We start from the raw sequence: 17,968 nt of genomic DNA on the forward strand, positions 1-17,968 counted from the left end.
GTTAAAAAGGGAAAAAAGAAACAGGTTAAATTTCAGTAATATATTTCAACTAATATATCCAAAATATTAGGGTTTCAATACCTATTCAATACTAAAATTCATGAAATTTTTTTTCCATACTAAGTCTTCACAATCTGGTATATATTTTATACTTTTAGCACATCTTAATTTGCATTAGCCACATTACTCAATCCCCACTTCTGTACAGTGGTCACTGTATTGCTCAGGGCAGCTCAAGTCCATAGAGGAGGAAAAGGTTTAAATGGTGATTCCCCTAAGGGAGAAAAACACTTAGCCACATACTCGTGTTCCAGCTCAAGGATACCTGTACTATTTTTTAAGCACTGCTTATTTCTCAAGGTTTTTCTTCTTTCCTTCTTCAAATACCACTTGTTTGGCTTAATTTTGATATGACCATACATCAGCTCAGATCAATAGTTTATTCTCTTGCTTTGCTTTGTCCTCAGGAATCCTATGAAACAAAATGTAACTTGGGATCCTGACTGACCTCACAGCTGGTCTAACCTATAATTCTCAAATACCTGTGCAGTCCAGGATTTGTTGCTCATTTTATTCATACCAATTTTAAATGCACTTGGTGGGGGGGAGTCCTATTTCCTAGAAACCTGGGTCACAAATTGAACCTCCAGCTCAGGATGGGTATTCATCTTGTGTGAGGACTCCATGTATGTGCCACAGCTCCCAAGTCAAGGAAAAAAAAGATTCTTGTTTTAATAATCTGTGACAGCTTTTTTTCTCAGAGTATCAATTGTAGAAGTGTATCCAATGCTTTTCCACATTTCCAGAATGTCTGCATTATAGCTTTATAATAATTTACAAAATAGCATCTTAAGTCTCATAGATCAAAAACATACAGAGAGCACCAAGAATTTTGTTCACAGACATGTATGTACAAAGGGTTAGCTAAATTCTCAAAGTGATTCCACTGGCCTCAGTAGTGGGATAGGATATTTAAGACAGCTAAGCCTTAAAGCTGAGAACCATTACCTGCCAAAGACTAATGGGGAGGCATTAAAAAGAAAAAAAGATACTACCTCAATCTTTCGTTTTTCATTAAGTAAGTATTTAATTCTACTACTGTAAAACTTCCAGCATGGAAGGTAAAATAGACAAATATCCACTGAACACAAAAGAAAAGGCAAAACAAAAACAAATCCAACAAATTAATCATCTCCTAAACCTTTTGACTATTTTCTGCTCACTTTCAGATATTAATTTGAACTAATGGCTGTTATGTGTTCTAGGGTACCTGGGTTGCTCAGTCAGTTAAACATCTGACCCTCTTGATTTTGGCTCATGTCATGATCTCACGATTCGGGAGTTTGAGCCCCACATCAGGCTCTGCGCTGACAGTGTGGAGCCTGCTTGAGATTTTCTCTCTCCTTCTCTCTCTCTGACCCTTCCATACATGCACTCTCTCTCTCAAAAATAAACATTTTTAAAAAATGGCTAGGTTTTCTAGGTTTTACAAAAAGTAGTCACATCTCATTCCTTTTTTTAAAAAAAAATTAAGTGTTTATTTTTGAGAGAGAGACAGAGCAGGAGCAGGGGAGGGGCAGAGAAATAGGGAGACACAGAATCTGAAGCAGGCTCCAGGCTCTGAGCTATCAGCACAGATCCCAACACGGGGCTCAGACTCACAAACCACGAGATCATGACCTGAGCTGAAGTCAGATGCTTAACCAACTGAGCCACCCAGGCACCTCAAACACACCTCATTCCTAACTGACTATTCCATTTAGGAGAAAAGAGGAAAGGTTTCTGACCCAGATATTTAAGAAATTACGGCAAAAACAGGAATAGGTCAATCCTATAATCTCATTTATTGGCAACAAATAGATCATTGTTCCTACACAGTAATTGAGCTACATTGTCTCAGAAACTGAGACTCCAAGAAGTGAAATAACTTGCTCAAAGTTAAATAGGTGGCAAAGCCAAGGATCCTACCTGCAAACACTCTTTGTACTCAGCACACAATAGTCGCACATGAAATTGGAACAAAATAAGTCACAGGAGTACAAGACATGAGACATCTGAAATAGTTTCCTTGCCCAGTGAATATCCAGCTTGTTTAAAACATATTTATATGGAAAAATATGCAAATGGCTATATCTTTAAACACTGCCCTAGAAGGCATTAATAGAACCAAACAGGTCAAAGTCACAAGTTGTTTATTCTGTTCAACATTAAGGAGGATTTAAATAAAAGCATTAAAGCTGTTCAAGATTCACATTAGATGGTGAATATTCCACCAGAGGGAACTTCTAAACAAGCTGGATATCCAATGCATAAGGAAAAAATTAGTTCCTGAGATGCTGGGCTGAACCATGTAACCTCCACAGGCCCTTGTCTTTAAGTCCTTTACATCCTTCTCCTGGACATCTCAATGCCAAGCAATCAGAGCATGTTAAGAGCCACCCTGACAACAAAACATTAATTTGTTCCTTTGCAATTCTTTCTCCCTAAGTTTTTCATTAAACAAAGTTTCCATGCCACAGAATTTTTAACTAGTAGCAAATAAATCTACAACCCAAAACATTTAGAAAATAGGAGGATTTTTCCTTTTGTTAAAATTTACTCTCAATTATAGAAGGAAATTAAAAGCCATTGTAAGAGACTTAGTATCTTTAAAATAAAATCTTCTTAGTATGCTAAAGGATTTCTGTGAATGGCTTATTCATCTACATAATGTCCTATTACGTGTGTTAACCACATCGCACATGCTAACTAATAAAGCTCTAAAATACTCTTCCGATAATACGTTTTGGTTAGGAATTGATAAAAATGAGTATTGACAAAAATCTGAACTCAGTAATAGAACATATACCTGTCACACTAACAAATCTCTATCAACAGCTTATCAATACCCCTTTAAGCTAAGTATTATAAAAATATAACAAATATAAAAAGTATGAAACAAGGGCACTTGGCTGGCTCAGTCAAGCATATGACTCTTAACCTCAGGGTCATAAGTTTGAGCCCCGTGTTAGGCAAAAAAAAAAAAAAAAAAAAAAAGCATTTAACAAAGCCATGATTCTAAGAATATATACACAGCCACACATACTCATTTACACAAGTACATATATGAATTATTTTCAAAGATACTCTATGGGTCAATTCGAAGAGATACAGAAATTCATGATAAAATTATTTTATGGTCTCTATTAAGAAATAAGCATAGGGGCACCTGAGTGGCTCAGTTGGTTCAGCATCTAAGTCTTGATTTCAACTCAGGTCATGCATGATCCCAGGGTTATGGGATCAAGCCCCGCATTGAGCTCCACGCTGAGTATGGAGACTGTTTAAGATTCTCTCTCTCCCTTCTCCTCTCCTCATGCACACACACACCCTCTCTCTCTCAAGTAAAAAATAATTTAAAAAAAGAAATAACCATAAATGTAACAAACCACAATGAGAAAAACACTTATCCTCACTGCCAAGCAAAGAGTCTTTCTTCTAAACACATAATAGTAGTCAACAAAAATTATTTCTCAAAGAAATAAGCAGCTAAAGAGGAATCACTGAAGATTACATAAAATGGAATAACATGATTGGAACTTTAGTTAGATTAACGTAAAAGGAGAATTTAGGGTAACAAAGTAGGGTAAATCTAGAAGCAAGCCTACATGGGGCTCAAACCCACAGGAGATCACAGCCTGAGCTGAAATCTAGAGTCAGGCATTTAACTGAATGAGCCACTCAGGCGCCCCTGGTTTACTGCTGCTTTTAAGGACTGCCAAATACATACATTTTACTCTCATAACCAACTTGATAGCAGCCTTTAGCTCTTCTTTTGGTAAATAATATCATGTTCAACGTCACTGAAAATCATTTTGCTTAAAAGAAAGGAGAGGAAATTGTAAACATTAAGAATATAGTGGGGGGGGGGGGGAAGGAAAAATTCCTGCACCAAAGTGTAATTAACTAAAGCTCGTCCCCCAGAGGCTTTGGATAATATTGTTCTTTCGAAATAAATTATTGTGCAGAAAGTAGCCTGAGGATAATGTGGTTGTGGGGTTTTTTGGTTTCATTCTGTTTTGGTTTTTGTCAACTAGGCCTCTGTCCTGGTCTTTTCTGTTCCGTAAATATTCTGAAACAAATTGGTCCATGGTAGATAAATATGCCATGTTTAAGTGCAGAGAAACTTTCCAGTCTTAAAAAATTAAAGAGACACTCATGTTCATAGCAGCATATTCACTATAACAAAAAGCTGGACACAACCCAGATGGCCACTGATGAATGAATGGATAAAGAAAATGTGGTTATAGGAGGTGCCTGGCTGGCTCTGTCGGGAGAGCAGGTGACTCCTGGTCGTAGGGTCATCAGTTCACATTGGGTGGAGAGCTTACTTAAAAAAAATAAAATCTTAGGGGCGGTTGGGTGGCTCAGTCAGTTAAGCGTCCAACTTCGGCTCTCAGGTCATGATCTCACAGAACCTGTTTTAGATTCTGTGTCTCCCTGTCTCTCTGACCCTCCCCTGCTCACGCTGCCTCTATCTCTCAAAAATAAATAAAACATTAAAAAATTTTTTAAAAATAAAGGAAATAAAAGTCAGAGAAACTGAAGGGAAAATCAGCCCTGAATGGAAGGAACTAGAACTGGTACGAGTCATGTTTATTTAACTCTCCCCTGAGGCACTCAACAGTCCTAGAGACACAAGGCAGTTACAACTTTTTTTTTAAATGTTTATTTATTTTTGAGAGAGAAAGAGAGACAGAGTGTGAGCCAGAAAGGGACAGAGAGAGAGGGAGACACAGAATCCGAAGCAGGCTCCAGGTTCTGAGCTGTCAGCACAGAGCCCGACGTGGGGCTCAAACCCACGAACTGTGAGATCATGACCTAAGACGAAATAGGACGCTTAACCGTCTGAGCCACCAGGTGCCCCAAGGCAGTTCAAACTTAGACTGAACATCCGTGTATTTTTTATTTTAATCTAAGACATCAGAAACAGAGTTAGGCACTGCCAAAGCAGCTGAAAATAAATGCAGGAAATCCAAAACAGGATGGAGCCCCAAAGTCTGGATTACAAACTCTCAAACCCATTGCTGACTGTCCTACACAGGTATAAAAAGTACGACTGCAAGGAGACCAGTTCAAAGCACCAGCTGGAACACTGATTTAGCTGAGCAGATACTTGTACACCACAGAGCTGGAATCCTGCCCAGCTAGAGATGAGACCATGGACTTTCCATTAAAACTATGTAGAGAACATGAACATTAACTAGAAGAGTTAAGCCTATGGCCCAGGACTGAGAAATTCATCACAGACTAAGGACAAAATCCAAGCAAACCTGCCCTAAAAATATGTGTAAAGCCAAGTATCCCCAAGGTGAACAGTCAAAAATTAAGCTGCATGCTAGAACAAAAACTGACACTCTTCAGGGGACAGTAACAGAAACTAAAATGTCTAAAAAGTAGCACCCACACTGTTCAGGACACGATCAAAAAAAGAAGACCTGAGAAGAAACAAACACAAGTAACACATACTTAAGAGCAAAAAAATCAATCGATAGAAACCAAATCCAAAATGGCCCAGGTTTTGGACTTCACACAAGGAGGCTTTAAAGCAGCTATATAAGTATGTTCAAGGAATTAAAGATAAAGATGGTCATAGTAAGTGACATGGGGAAATCTCAGTAGAGAACCCAAAGCTGCAAAAAAAAAAAAAAAAAAAAAAAAAAAAAAAAAAAAAAAAAAAAAAAAAAATCAAATAGAAATTCTAGACATGAGAAAACCAATATTTAAATAAAACAATTCACTGGATACACTTAACTACAGACTAAAAATGTAACAAAAATGGTCAATGAACTTGAAGACAGAGGACCAAAATTATCCTATCAATAGAACAGAGAGAAAAAAAGAACTGGTAAATTAAATGTCATCACAATTAAAACTTTCTGCTCAAAGACAACATTTAAAAAATAAAAGACAATTTACAAACTGGTAGAAAGTATTCACTATATCTATATTTAAGAAGGAATGTGAAACCACAATAGAGCTTTAAAAATACTCCTACAGGGGCGCCTGGGTGGCTTAGTCGGTTGAGCGTCCGACTTTCGCTTAGGTCATGATCTCGCGGTTCGTGGGTTCGAGCCCCGCATCGGGCTCTGTGCTGACTGCCAGCTCAGAGCCTGGAGCCTGTTTCAGTCTGTGACTCCCTCTCTCTCTGACCCTCCTCTGCTCACGCTCTCTCTCTCTCTCTCCTAGAAATAAATAAAAAATATTTAAAAAAAAAAAAATAAAATAAAAATACTCCTACAATTCTAAGTTAAATAAATTTAATTTGAAAAGACTTGAACAGACACATCACAAATGAAGATATGGAAATGGTCAAAAATCACATGAAAGGATATTCAACATCATCAGTCACCACAGATATGCAATTTAAGGTCACAGTAAGACTCTGTTTTACATTTATCAGCATAGTTAAAATAGAAAGAATGGCAACAGTAAATGTTGGTGATAATGTAAAACAACTGGAACAGTCAGACATCGTTAGAGTCGAAATAAAGACATAACCGCTTTAGATTATTTGGCAATTTCCCATAAAGTTAAACACACAACTACCCTTGGCCCTGCAATTCTACTCCTAGGAATTTGTCCAAAACAAATGAAAAACATATGTCCACAAAAATACTTGTTTATAGCAAGTTTATTCAGTATGTTTCAAAAAGTTAGAAACAACCCAAACATCCACAAAGAGAAAGGATATATATTGTGACACAGTTATATTAATATAAAGGAAAACTACACTCAGTAATAACAAAGAATGAACTGATAAAAGGCTCAGGTCGTGATTTGATGGTTTGTGAGTTTGAGCCCCGCATCGGGGTCTGTGCTGACAGCTCAGAGCCTGGAGCCTGCTTTGGATTCTGTGTTTCCCTCTCTCTCTGCCCCTACCCCACTCACACTCTATCTCTCCAAAATGAATAAATGTTAAAAAACAATTTTTTTTTAACGCTAAGAAGCCAGACAGAGGACATTACATACTGTATTATTCCATACAAACTTCTATGAGGTTTAAGAATAGGGAAAACTAATCTACAGTGATAAAATTAGAACAAGGGAAAGTGAGTTTCATTAGAGGGGGACAAGAAGCAAACTTTCTGTAATGACAGAAATGTTGAGGGGCTCCTGGGTGGCTCAGGTGGTTAAGCATCCAACTCCTGATTTTAAGATCAGGTCTTTATCTCGAAGTTCTTGAGTACAAGCCCCATGTCAGGCTCTGCACTGTCAGCTTGTGAAGCCTGCTTAAGAATCTCTGTCTCCCACTCTCTCTCTGCCCTTCCCTTGCTTGCATGAATGCTCTCACTCTCTCTCAAAAATAAACAAACAAACATTTAAAGAAGAAAACATTTTAGTTTGCAAAAGGTACTGATTACATGGCTATATACATTTATGAAAATTACTGTATTATATGTACACTTAAGATTTGTGCGTTTCAAAGTACGTAAATTTTACTTCAAAAAGAGCAATTAAGAATTATTTTTAAACCATGACGTTGAGATTTTCATTATTAAAAATTACTGAATTTTAAATTTGGCTTTTATCAAAGTCATCATACTTTACTAATAGAAATATCTTAAAAATTTTAATTAGTTCCCAAAGTTGTAGAATTCTATGAATACACACAATTTCATACTGTCTCTACACTTACATAGTACTCACCTTCAAATTTTAATATAGTGATTTCTGTGACTATGAAAGTAAACATACTTGCTTATGTATCACTCGGTTCTCTCAACTTCGTATCTAACACCATGTATTCACTTGAAAAACTGAAGACTTTTTTCCTGCACTTATAAGTGAAACTCAGTTTTTAGAAATTTGATTTTTAAAATATTATTTGAGCTTTTAATTTGATCAAAATATATCTTCTCAATTTCAATATTTGTAATTATGCTTACATATTTCCACTTCTATATACAACAATAAACAATACTGTGTCCTTGGCACCCTGCCTTCAACCTTCTTCAATACCACTCTTCCTGGCATCGCCTTCACTCTTTCAGAAGGCTAACTGCTACCCTTAATTGGTTGTCAATGAGTGAGCCTGAGTGCACTCATTCCCAACACATCTTCTCTAGGTTACATCTGGAAGAAAATATATTTCCAGAGAACAGACAGCAGAGAACAGATCCTCGTTTCACATTGGGGAGCCAGCTCCACATGGCCAGTTAGCTTCATGACCTGTAAATCCTACTTAATATTTAAATCCCATCCACTCAACTAAACTATGGATACATTTTTTCAGTTATCTTAAAAACTCGTAAATAAAAATTCCTAAGGCTACAAACAGACAAGGAAGATAAATTTGTTAGAGGTTACAATTTTCCCTTTAGAACATAATGATTTGCTTTACATGGTAATTACATACTCTCATTTAATCCTTACCTTCTTTTAGAGCTTTGTCCATATTATGAGAAATTACTACCCTTCTAGACTGAACTGACTCAGGCGAGTTTCCATACACAGGATTCTGAAATTTAAGAAAAAAGGAAGAAAAAAAAAAAGATTCAGATTACTGAATGAATAAATCATACATAAAATAAAACTGAAGTATAAAATACCATTTAAACAAGATATTTAGATATTAATAGATTAAAAAGTTCTTCTGGAAAAGGTAAATAAATGCTTCAGGTTAGTTAAGACATTTTTCAAAAAGAAAGAAAGGATTTCCCCTACCAGATATCAAAACATAATGCCAGAGAATAAATAAATCAACATAATAGCAGAAGTACAAAAACAAATGTTTCTACATACAAGACATAAGAACATAAGAAAATTTGAAATCAGTGAGGTAAACAGATTATTCAATAAATAGCATTGGGATAACTGGATATTCATGTGTGAAAAAACGTTAGATTTTTACCTCATACTTTAAACATAAATAATTCCAAATACTTAATTCCAAATTGATAAACCAAATATTTTATTAAACTAAAAATGAATTCAAAGGAAATAAGAGAGGAGTTGTTGATAATCCTGAGATGGAGAAGGCCTCCCTAAAAATAAGACACAACATCCAAAAGTTTTAAAGAAAAAAAACGTGACAAACACAACTACCTAAATTAGACAACTGCTGTGTGGCAAAAGATACTATAAAATATAAAAGATAGAGTAGGAGACTCTATCTGCAACATATGTAACAAAGAACTATTAATTAATATATACAAAGCTCCTAAGAAAAATAACTTAAAAAGAAAGCCAAGCAAAGAAATTAAAAGGGCAATCATGAAAGATAAACAAATACAAATAGATAATAAGGAAAAAAATATGCAACCTCCCTTTTAGTTAAAAAAACACAAACTAGAGCAATGACATCTCAAACTGCCAAAGCAGGGGGAAAGGTACCTACTCTCAAATATTGGCAAAGATACACAGAAATAACTCATTTTCATACATCACTGGGAAATGTCTATTTCTATGAGCCACAATTTCATTTAGCAATTCTACTCCTAGGAATCCAACCAACAAAAATACGTGCACATATGCAAAAAAGTATACAAGGATTTCCCTGCTCTGTTGACTTTTAGGGCAAAAAATTAGGGAAAAACCCATGGGGCACCTAGATGGCTCAATCAGTTAGGTGTCGGACTTTGGCTTAGGTCATTATCTCACGGTACATGGGTTTGAGCCCCACGTTGGGCTCTGTGCTGAAGGCTAAGAGCCTGGAGCCTGCTTCAAATTCTGTGCCTCCCTCACTCTCTGCCCCTCCCCTGCTCTTGGTCTGTCTCTCTGTCTCTCAAAACTGAATAAATGTTAAAAAATTTAAGAAAAAGAAAAAACCCAAATGTATATCAACAGAGTTAAATTATGGTACACCCATATTTGAGAATATTACGCAGACATTAAAAACAAAGAACTGGCTTCAACAATAAAGATTAGCATGGCCCCTTTGCAAGGATGACATGCAAATTCACGAAGCATTCCATTTAAAAAAAAAACAAAAAGAATGAATTAGGGATACATATATCTTCATGAAAAGTTTTCCACGATGGGAAATGTTTGGGAGCATATACACCAAACTATTAAAAGTAATTTCTTCTAGGCAGGGGCCTAAGATTTTAACTTCCTACTCCACATATATCTATATGACAGTAAGTTTTAAAATATTTAATTGTACAAAAGATACTACTTGGCAAAAAACGGGGCAGAAGAGACAAGGTAAAAAATTAAAATCCTATTATCTGGCTAGTAAGGCTATTTCTTTTTTATTTTTTTAATATTTTATTTATTTCTGAGAGAGAGAGAGAGAGAGGCAGCGTGAGCAGGGGAGGGTCAGAGAGAGAGGGAGACACAGAATCTGAAGCAGGCTCCAGGCTCTGAGCTAGCTGTCAGCACAGAGCCCGATGCGGGGCTCGAACCCATAAACCGTAAGATCATGACCTGAGCCGAAGTTGGACGCTTAACCAACTGAGCCACCCAGGCGCTCCCAGTAAGGCTAATTTAAAGAAGAAATTGTTTGGGGCGCCTGGGTGGCTTAGTCGGTTAAGCGTCCGACTTTCGCTTAGGTCATGATCTCGCGGTTCGTGGGTTCGAGCCCCGCGTCGGGCTCTGTGCTGACTGCCAGCTCAGAGCCTGGAGCCTGTTTCAGTCTGTGACTCCCTCTCTCTCTGACCCTCCCCTGCTCACGCTGTCTCTCTCTCTCTCTCTCCTAGAAATAAATAAAAATATTAAAAAAATAAATAAATAAAATAAAGAAGAAATTGTTTTACCTGGTCACGTACCAAAGTGATCAAAAACAGGTATTATGTGATTGGGCCACTTACTGGTTTTGGAAGATAAAAAGAAACTAAGCAATATTAATAAAATGTAGGATACTTCCCTGCGCATGGGAAATATTACACGTGCTTGACCAGCATTGCCACGTCACTACGGAGATGCAAATGGCTAGTATCACTAGCATGCTCAACCAACAACCAAACATGCGGAAACAACTCTGTTTTCCAGGCAGGGCCACCCCAACACAACTGCAATCAACCCCACGGCCCCAGGCCACCCAACCTGGAGTGGAAAATTTCTAGCCCTTAGCTTAGTTCCCATACTATCCATGGGCAGAGTGCCAAAGTGTCATCCATTTTTTTGGTTATTAAAAACAAAAACCCATAGTCTTCAGATTCCTTAGTTGAAATACTTTTAAAAGCCTTAAGATGAATGTGTTATACTCGTGAAATAAAAGAATCCTTTTATGCTACAAATTAACATAAAATTCAACACTCTCCCAAGGAGCTGTCCCCTCAAAAAAACACTTATTACCTATAGAAACAAGTCATTATTGCATAAAATATACTCTCAACCACTTAAAACTAATTTTTCAGTTTCTCAGTAGCTTGCTATAAAATTAAATGTAAGTATATTTTATTGTAACTTTTAAATTTAGTTTGTGAGAAAAATTGAGGAAACGAGAGAAATTTCAAAATTCTGCCAATTTTTTTTTAAGCTTATGTATTTTGAGAGAGTGTACATGTGCCGCCACACGAGGGTGGGGGGAGTCGGAAGGGTAGGGAAGGGGCAAAGAAAGAGGGAAAGAGAGAGAATCCGAAGCAACCTCTGCATTGGTAGTGCAGAGCCTGAAGCAGAGCTCAAACCCACGAACAGTGAGATCACTCCTCAGCCGAAACCAAGAGTCAGATGCTTAACCGACTGAACCACCCAAGCACCCCAAACTTTAGGGATGCCTAAAACACCAGACAGGTATTTAAAAAGGTATTTTTAGACAGTTGTTTTGAACACTTTTACAGCGCCATTCTAATAAATCATTTTAATCATAATTTCTCAGGCTTTTTGGCTTCCCAAATCTAGATAGGTAGTTTTAGTACATAATACTAGCTGGATGAGAAACCACAACCAAACAACATTTATTTGAGATGGTCCTAATTTTGGGTTCTTAGAACAGAAACTGCCTGTAAGGGGTGGGAGAGAAGCAGTTATGAATGTGACTGACAGGCAGCACATGGATATTTAAGCATATTCTGTGCTTATGTGTCTATCTTCACAACTTCCTCCAAAACGTAATGTTTCCATTCTTACCTTTTACTGTGTTTTGTCTTCCTAGTTATGGCTCTACTACTTCTTGCCATCTGTCTACCTGCTTCTTCTCTCTCTCTGCTTCGTACTGAGATGTAATACATACATAAACATAAATCTGTCACTACTGACTATATCGAAGTCCTTTACGCTCTTTAATCTAAAAAGCTTATGAGGGGCACCTGGGTGGCTCAGTCGGTTAAGCGTCCACTTCAGTTCAGGTCATGATCTCACAGTTCATGGGTTCGAGCTCCGTGTGTCAGGTTCTGTGCTGACAGCTCAGAGCCTGGAGCCTGCTTCAGATTCTGTGTCTCTCTCTCTCTCTTTCTCTCTCTCTGCTCCTTCCCCACGTGCTCAATCTCTCTCTCTCTCTCAAAAAATGAATAAATGTTAAAAAAAAATTTTTAATAAAAAAATAAAAACCTTATGAGAGTAATGGTCCTATTTTGGCTCTTCAAATAAAAGTTCTATTATTTTTTTAATCTGTTTTTCCAATCTGGGGTTCTGGATTTCCCACACACTGTCCCCCAGAGGTCACTGGCCCTTACCGGAAAGAAAAAAGTTCATCATCCCTATCCCATCCCCACAGCCTGATGGAGAATCTCTAAGTAATAGGAACAGGAAGATTAAAAAAAAAAAAAAATCATGGGCTCAAAATAACTAGGGAATCATGCATGAAAAATCCTTTTTTAAGGATTTAGTATTTATGGAGCCAGAATCTCACATCTAAATGACTATACAGAGTGTAAGTTAGTCACTACCACTCATACTCTATTGCTTTTAGATCACAAAAATGGAATTTACTAACTTTACCCCAAGGTGGAGAAAGAAAAGGAAGGAAAGGGAAGAAGGGAGCGGAAGGGGAGAAAGCTAGCTAGCTGCAACAAATGCAAAATTTGAATAAATTCCTGTGGCTCAGGGCAGTTGAGCCAAAATTGTCTTCATTTTCCTTCTATTTATAGGGTTGAAAAAAGAAAAGCCACATGGCAGAGACTTCCCCAAAAGACTTGCTCTTTAAGGCAAATGCTAACTTGCCCCATCTGCACCGGCACAGGCCTCATTTCTCAAAAACAGCCTACCTCTTCCTGACAATCCCTTTTCTAAAATGCCAGTATTAGACAAGAGGAAATAAAAATGTCTGTATTCTTCCCACTGTAACAAAGAATAAGTGATAAAAATTTTCAGTCAAATTTCAAATCTGGAAATTAGGACTTTGAATGTAGTCCAACTACTCAGCTCTCACTAAAGTTTTTAGTATCTGTATCACACTGTTAATTCAAAAGCTTTTGGTTAACCAGTACCCCTGTCATGTAAAAAATACACCTTGTTTTTTATTTAAATAAAAACGAATTCTGTCTTCATTTTAAGATTTAAATCTAGCTTAAAACTAACTTGAGATCATTTTAATCACTCAGTGAGTTCTCTGGAGAGAAAATGACGTCTCAACATAGAACTGCTAATTTTAAAAATGCTTTCCAAAAAGAGCAAAACCAGAAAGTTTTTCTCTAATATATGTAACTAAATCCTTCAGCATCAAGGAGCAGATACCGTATCAATAAACCCTTTGCTGAATACAGATCAGCTTTCTGTGCACTCCTGAAATATCAGCTTTTAGTCTATAGCCAAAATATACTCAAATTGTCTTTGTGTCAGAGCTAAAGACACCCTCTCCTGAGGAAGCAACATCCAGAGAAAACCCATGCGGAGAAACCTGGATACTCTGACATCATTAGCAACTCATCAACCAGGAAGCACCTGGAATTCAGCCAAGACATGTACCTCATAGTCCATTGTTTATAAGCATGACATTGCTTACTGTGCTGTTTCCTGTGGGAGCACAGATGGGCCAGGACAGCCAACCATGACTTGGAACTGCTTTCATGCCCAATACCTGGGCTCCTTAAAATGCCACTCTCCTTCGTTATATACTTATACAGTGAAAAAAAATTTTTTTTCATGTATTTTGGTCTATTTTCAAAAGAAAAACAGTTGCACCAAGTTGAAAGACTGATGGGTGTAATTTCTTATCAGTTACTGAAACAGTGATTTATCTTAGGAAAACAAACACAAAGGCCTGATCACCACCATTAACCACATGGAGCTGTCACATGGTGGAGTCTTTCCAAATATTCCCAGCACCTGACAAGTACTGGGATCCCGTGACTAATATTCTCATTCTCAAACTATGTTATTCTCACAATCATGGCTCCTTTCAAGCCAATCATATTCTGTCTCAGAGTCAGAAAATAGTTTCTCCAAAACCAAAGAAGTGCAAGAATCACACAGAGCCTTCCTCAGAAGATAAGGGACTAAGAAACTTGAAAGGCTATCTCAGGAATATAGGAAAGGACTAAAAGAATTGAAAATTCATCTCATTTGACTAAGACACTGACAGAAGATTGTGACATGAGTAATAAACACCATGCCCACTGTGGAAGCTGAGTAGCCACATAACAGAGCTACAGGGGCAGCACAGAGTACAAAGAACACGGGCTCTCAAGTCCAACAGCGTTTTTTACTAATGGCAGATCCTTGACCCAGCCACTTCCCTCTCTAGCTTAAGAGGGCTTATAATACCTCAGAGGATTAAATAACTAACATCAGGGGTCCCAAAATGAAAAAACACAGCAGGAGCCCGGTAAGGAATGTAAGTGAGTTAACAGGGTGGCCACTATTGTACCTGCTAGATGTTCCAACTCTCTTCTACAAAACAAAACAAAATGAAACAAAACAAAACAAAAACACAGATATCAAAAATTTCAGATGTTATCTACAAGTAATTCAATTTCATTTCCAACACTGTGGGTTTATGTTGTTTGGACCAAACCGTGAGCCACATTCAAAACATGGCTCACAGAAAGTGTTTGTTAACAGAATGCCTGGCACCTAGTAACAAATAGGACTATTATCACTGATAAAACTCCAAATGTTACCAACTTTCAACAAAACTGAGGCTCATCAGTGGGTTGGTTGGATGGCTAGCTGGTTGGTTTTCTGAAAGGAAAGAAATGGTGGAAATGAACACAAGAAAGAAGGGCTGAAAAGTTAAGTAACCAGAAAATAAGACCCAAGATAATAAAACATTGTTCTTGAAATATTTTTGCCTTTGAAGCTACACTTTATACGGAGGAAAGTATACATTTCCCGGAGATGTTCTCCAGTGTACGTGCCTTTATTTACACTTTCTATTGCTGGTGAAGTACGTGAATGTTCAAACAAATCCCAGTTTGATCAGAAGCCAGTTTCCTGGACTGTGCTTTACAGCTTTAGTTGTTCATGTGTTTAATCATGAACTTAAAAAGGTCTCATTTTCTTTATTGATAAAAGAAAACCGTCAAACACATATACTGAGAGGTTATCATTTAGGGAGATTGTACTGATAGAAAGTGGTAGTATTTGCATCTATTTTCCCCTCTTAATCAAGTATAATTTGGGGGTGCCTGGGTGGCTTCGTTGGTTGAGTGTCCAATTCTTGGTTTCGGCTCAGGTCATGACCTCACAGTTTGTGAGTTCGAGCCCGGCAGCAGGCTCCATGCTGACAGCACAGAGCCTGCCTGGAATTCTCTCTCTCCCGCTCTCTCTCTGCCCCTCCTCTGCTTTGTCTCTCAAAATAAGTAAACCTTAAAAAAAAAAAAAAGTATAATTTCTACTTCAGATTTAAGAAAAAAAGTTTCTTTGAAATTCAAACATCTAAATGTTCTCTTAGGGTTTTTTTCCCTAGATTCCAAACATGCTTTCTTTTTTAAATGCCATTTCCAATAATATAAAGAGCAGAAACACATTCTACGTAATAAAAAGTTAAATTGACCCATAACACCATTAATCCAGAAATAATCATTATTGACATCTTGGGGTATTTCCTCTCAGCCAGTGACTCCAACACTTACTATGTAACTTTGGGAACTGAACCTATTTTTCTGTATCTCAGTTTCTTCATCTCTAAGATAACAATAGTACCTACCTCTTTGGGTGGATAAAAGCATCAAATGAGTCAATACACATCAAGCAACAGTGCCTGGTGACACAATAATTCAAATTATTGCATCAAAATGAGTCAATACACACTTGCAACAGTGCCTGGTAACACAATAATTCAGATTATTATTGCTTCTTTTATTATTTTCTTACTTTTTTAAAGAAATTAACATCATAGTATTCACACAGCTCTGCTTTTTTCTTTTTCATTTCAAATATTAAATGTTTTTATTATTTTTAATTTTTGAGAGAGAGCACGTGAACAGGCAAGGAGCAGACAAAGAGTGAGACATAGAAATCAAAGTAGGCTCCAGGCTCCGAGCTATTAGCACAGAGCCCAATACAGGGCTTGAACCTACAAACCCATGACCTGAGGCGAAGTTGGAAGCTTAACCAACTGAGCCACCCAGGCGTCCCTGCAGCTAGCTTTTCATACTCAATATTATGAGCATCTTTTCTAAGATTTGGAATATATTGTTTTGAATGACATCTACCACAATGTAACTATTCTTTTATTACTATGCATTTACTTTGTCTCCACATTTTTTAAATGTTTTTAAACATTCCTATTTTTAAAAATGTTTTAATGTTTATTTTTTGGAAAAGAAAGAGACAGCATGAGTGGGGGAGAGGCAGACAGAGAGACACAGAGTCAAAGCAGGCTCCAGGCACTGAGCTGTCAGCACAGAGCCTGACGTGGGACTCGAACTCTTGGACCATAAGATCATGACCTGAGCCAAAGTCGGGCGCTTAACCAACTGAGCCACCCAGGTGCCTCTCTTCTTGTAAATGATAAAGGTCTTTCATTTCTATGCTATTGATCTAAGTGTAGGACCACCAGAAATATTCTTTAAAAAGTACTGTGTGTCTATTAAATATATAGTTGGATTTGGACTCTTGACTTCATTCAAAGGACTGTGTACCTCAAGAATTTTGTGCTTCATGGAGTCTTAACAGCTGAGAAGAAACTGAAGGAATTAAATGGGGCATGGTAGGAAGGTGTAGGAGATGCTCTAAAGCACACAATATGCAAAGCTGAACTGGAAAAATCCCTTCTAGCCCCTTCAGCCAACCCTAAACTATGGACCTGGAAAGCCCAATACCGCAGGGTCCTTTCAGACAGGGAAATGAGTAAGGGACACAGAGGCAGGAGCAAGTCAGGGCCTTCTCTAGCCTAAGGAATACTTGGGCAGTGAAGCCAACTTGGCCTCCAGAAATATAAATCTCTATCATGCGTGATTCTACCTAAAATGAACTTGGCAAGAGATGAATGGTAGATTAGATCATCAGTAGCTCCCGTAACTTATTACACCATTTATCAAAGTATTGTTGTGTTCGGGCTAAAGGCCAACCCTGCCTGCATGCATCAAATATAGGAATCAAGGTTCTGTTTTTATTTCTATAATGAAAGATATTCTTTAGCTGGGATAGATCTAAGACTAGATCCCATGAAAGAGTATGAAATCAGACCTTTTCTCTGAATATGAAAATCAAATGTGCTTTATGCTGGAGCACAATCCCTCTATTATTACAATGGAAAAAGCATATGACATTATAGTGGCAAGAACACTAAATTAAGACCCAGAAAAGTAGGCTGTAGTTGGTTCTTTGCCATTTTCTTGCTGAGTTATAGTCAACATATTCACCTCTCTGAGATTCAATTCAATTTAAATAATTTTTGCTCTATTAAAGGATTAGTCTGCATTTCAAGAAGCATAATGCAGTAAAAGTGCTTTAAAATTACAAAGCAGTTTACAAAGAGAGGTTCTTATTATGGCTCCAAGGGTCACAGTCTAATTTTTTTACAATAATTTCCTTCCCAAAAAATGATTATAACTCTATTACATGTGATTAGTATTATGACTTTCATGCTTTCAGGTCTTACTGTCACAAGCAGATTTCTTCGTTAATATACTACTTTCCAGGAGAAAAATGAATAGTT

General features: G+C 37.3%; 1 protein-coding gene across 1 annotated transcript in view; it reads right to left on the reverse strand.

Annotated features, from left to right (window-relative positions):
* The window catches only part of LOC120246380, a gene marked incomplete at its 3' end in the record, with an annotated part of 69,720 nt that overhangs the window by 33,285 nt on the left and 18,467 nt on the right, over window positions 1-17,968 (reverse strand). Inside the window, exon 2 of the mRNA XM_039253858.1 lies at window positions 8,416-8,500. Within this exon, the coding sequence (XP_039109789.1) occupies window positions 8,416-8,500 (85 nt within the window). The remainder of the gene's footprint in view (window positions 1-8,415; window positions 8,501-17,968) is intronic.

This window comes from Hyaena hyaena, unplaced genomic scaffold, assembly GCF_003009895.1.
Source record: "Hyaena hyaena isolate Hyena2069 unplaced genomic scaffold, ASM300989v1 scaffold_467, whole genome shotgun sequence".
Classification (NCBI taxonomy): domain Eukaryota; kingdom Metazoa; phylum Chordata; class Mammalia; order Carnivora; family Hyaenidae; genus Hyaena; species Hyaena hyaena.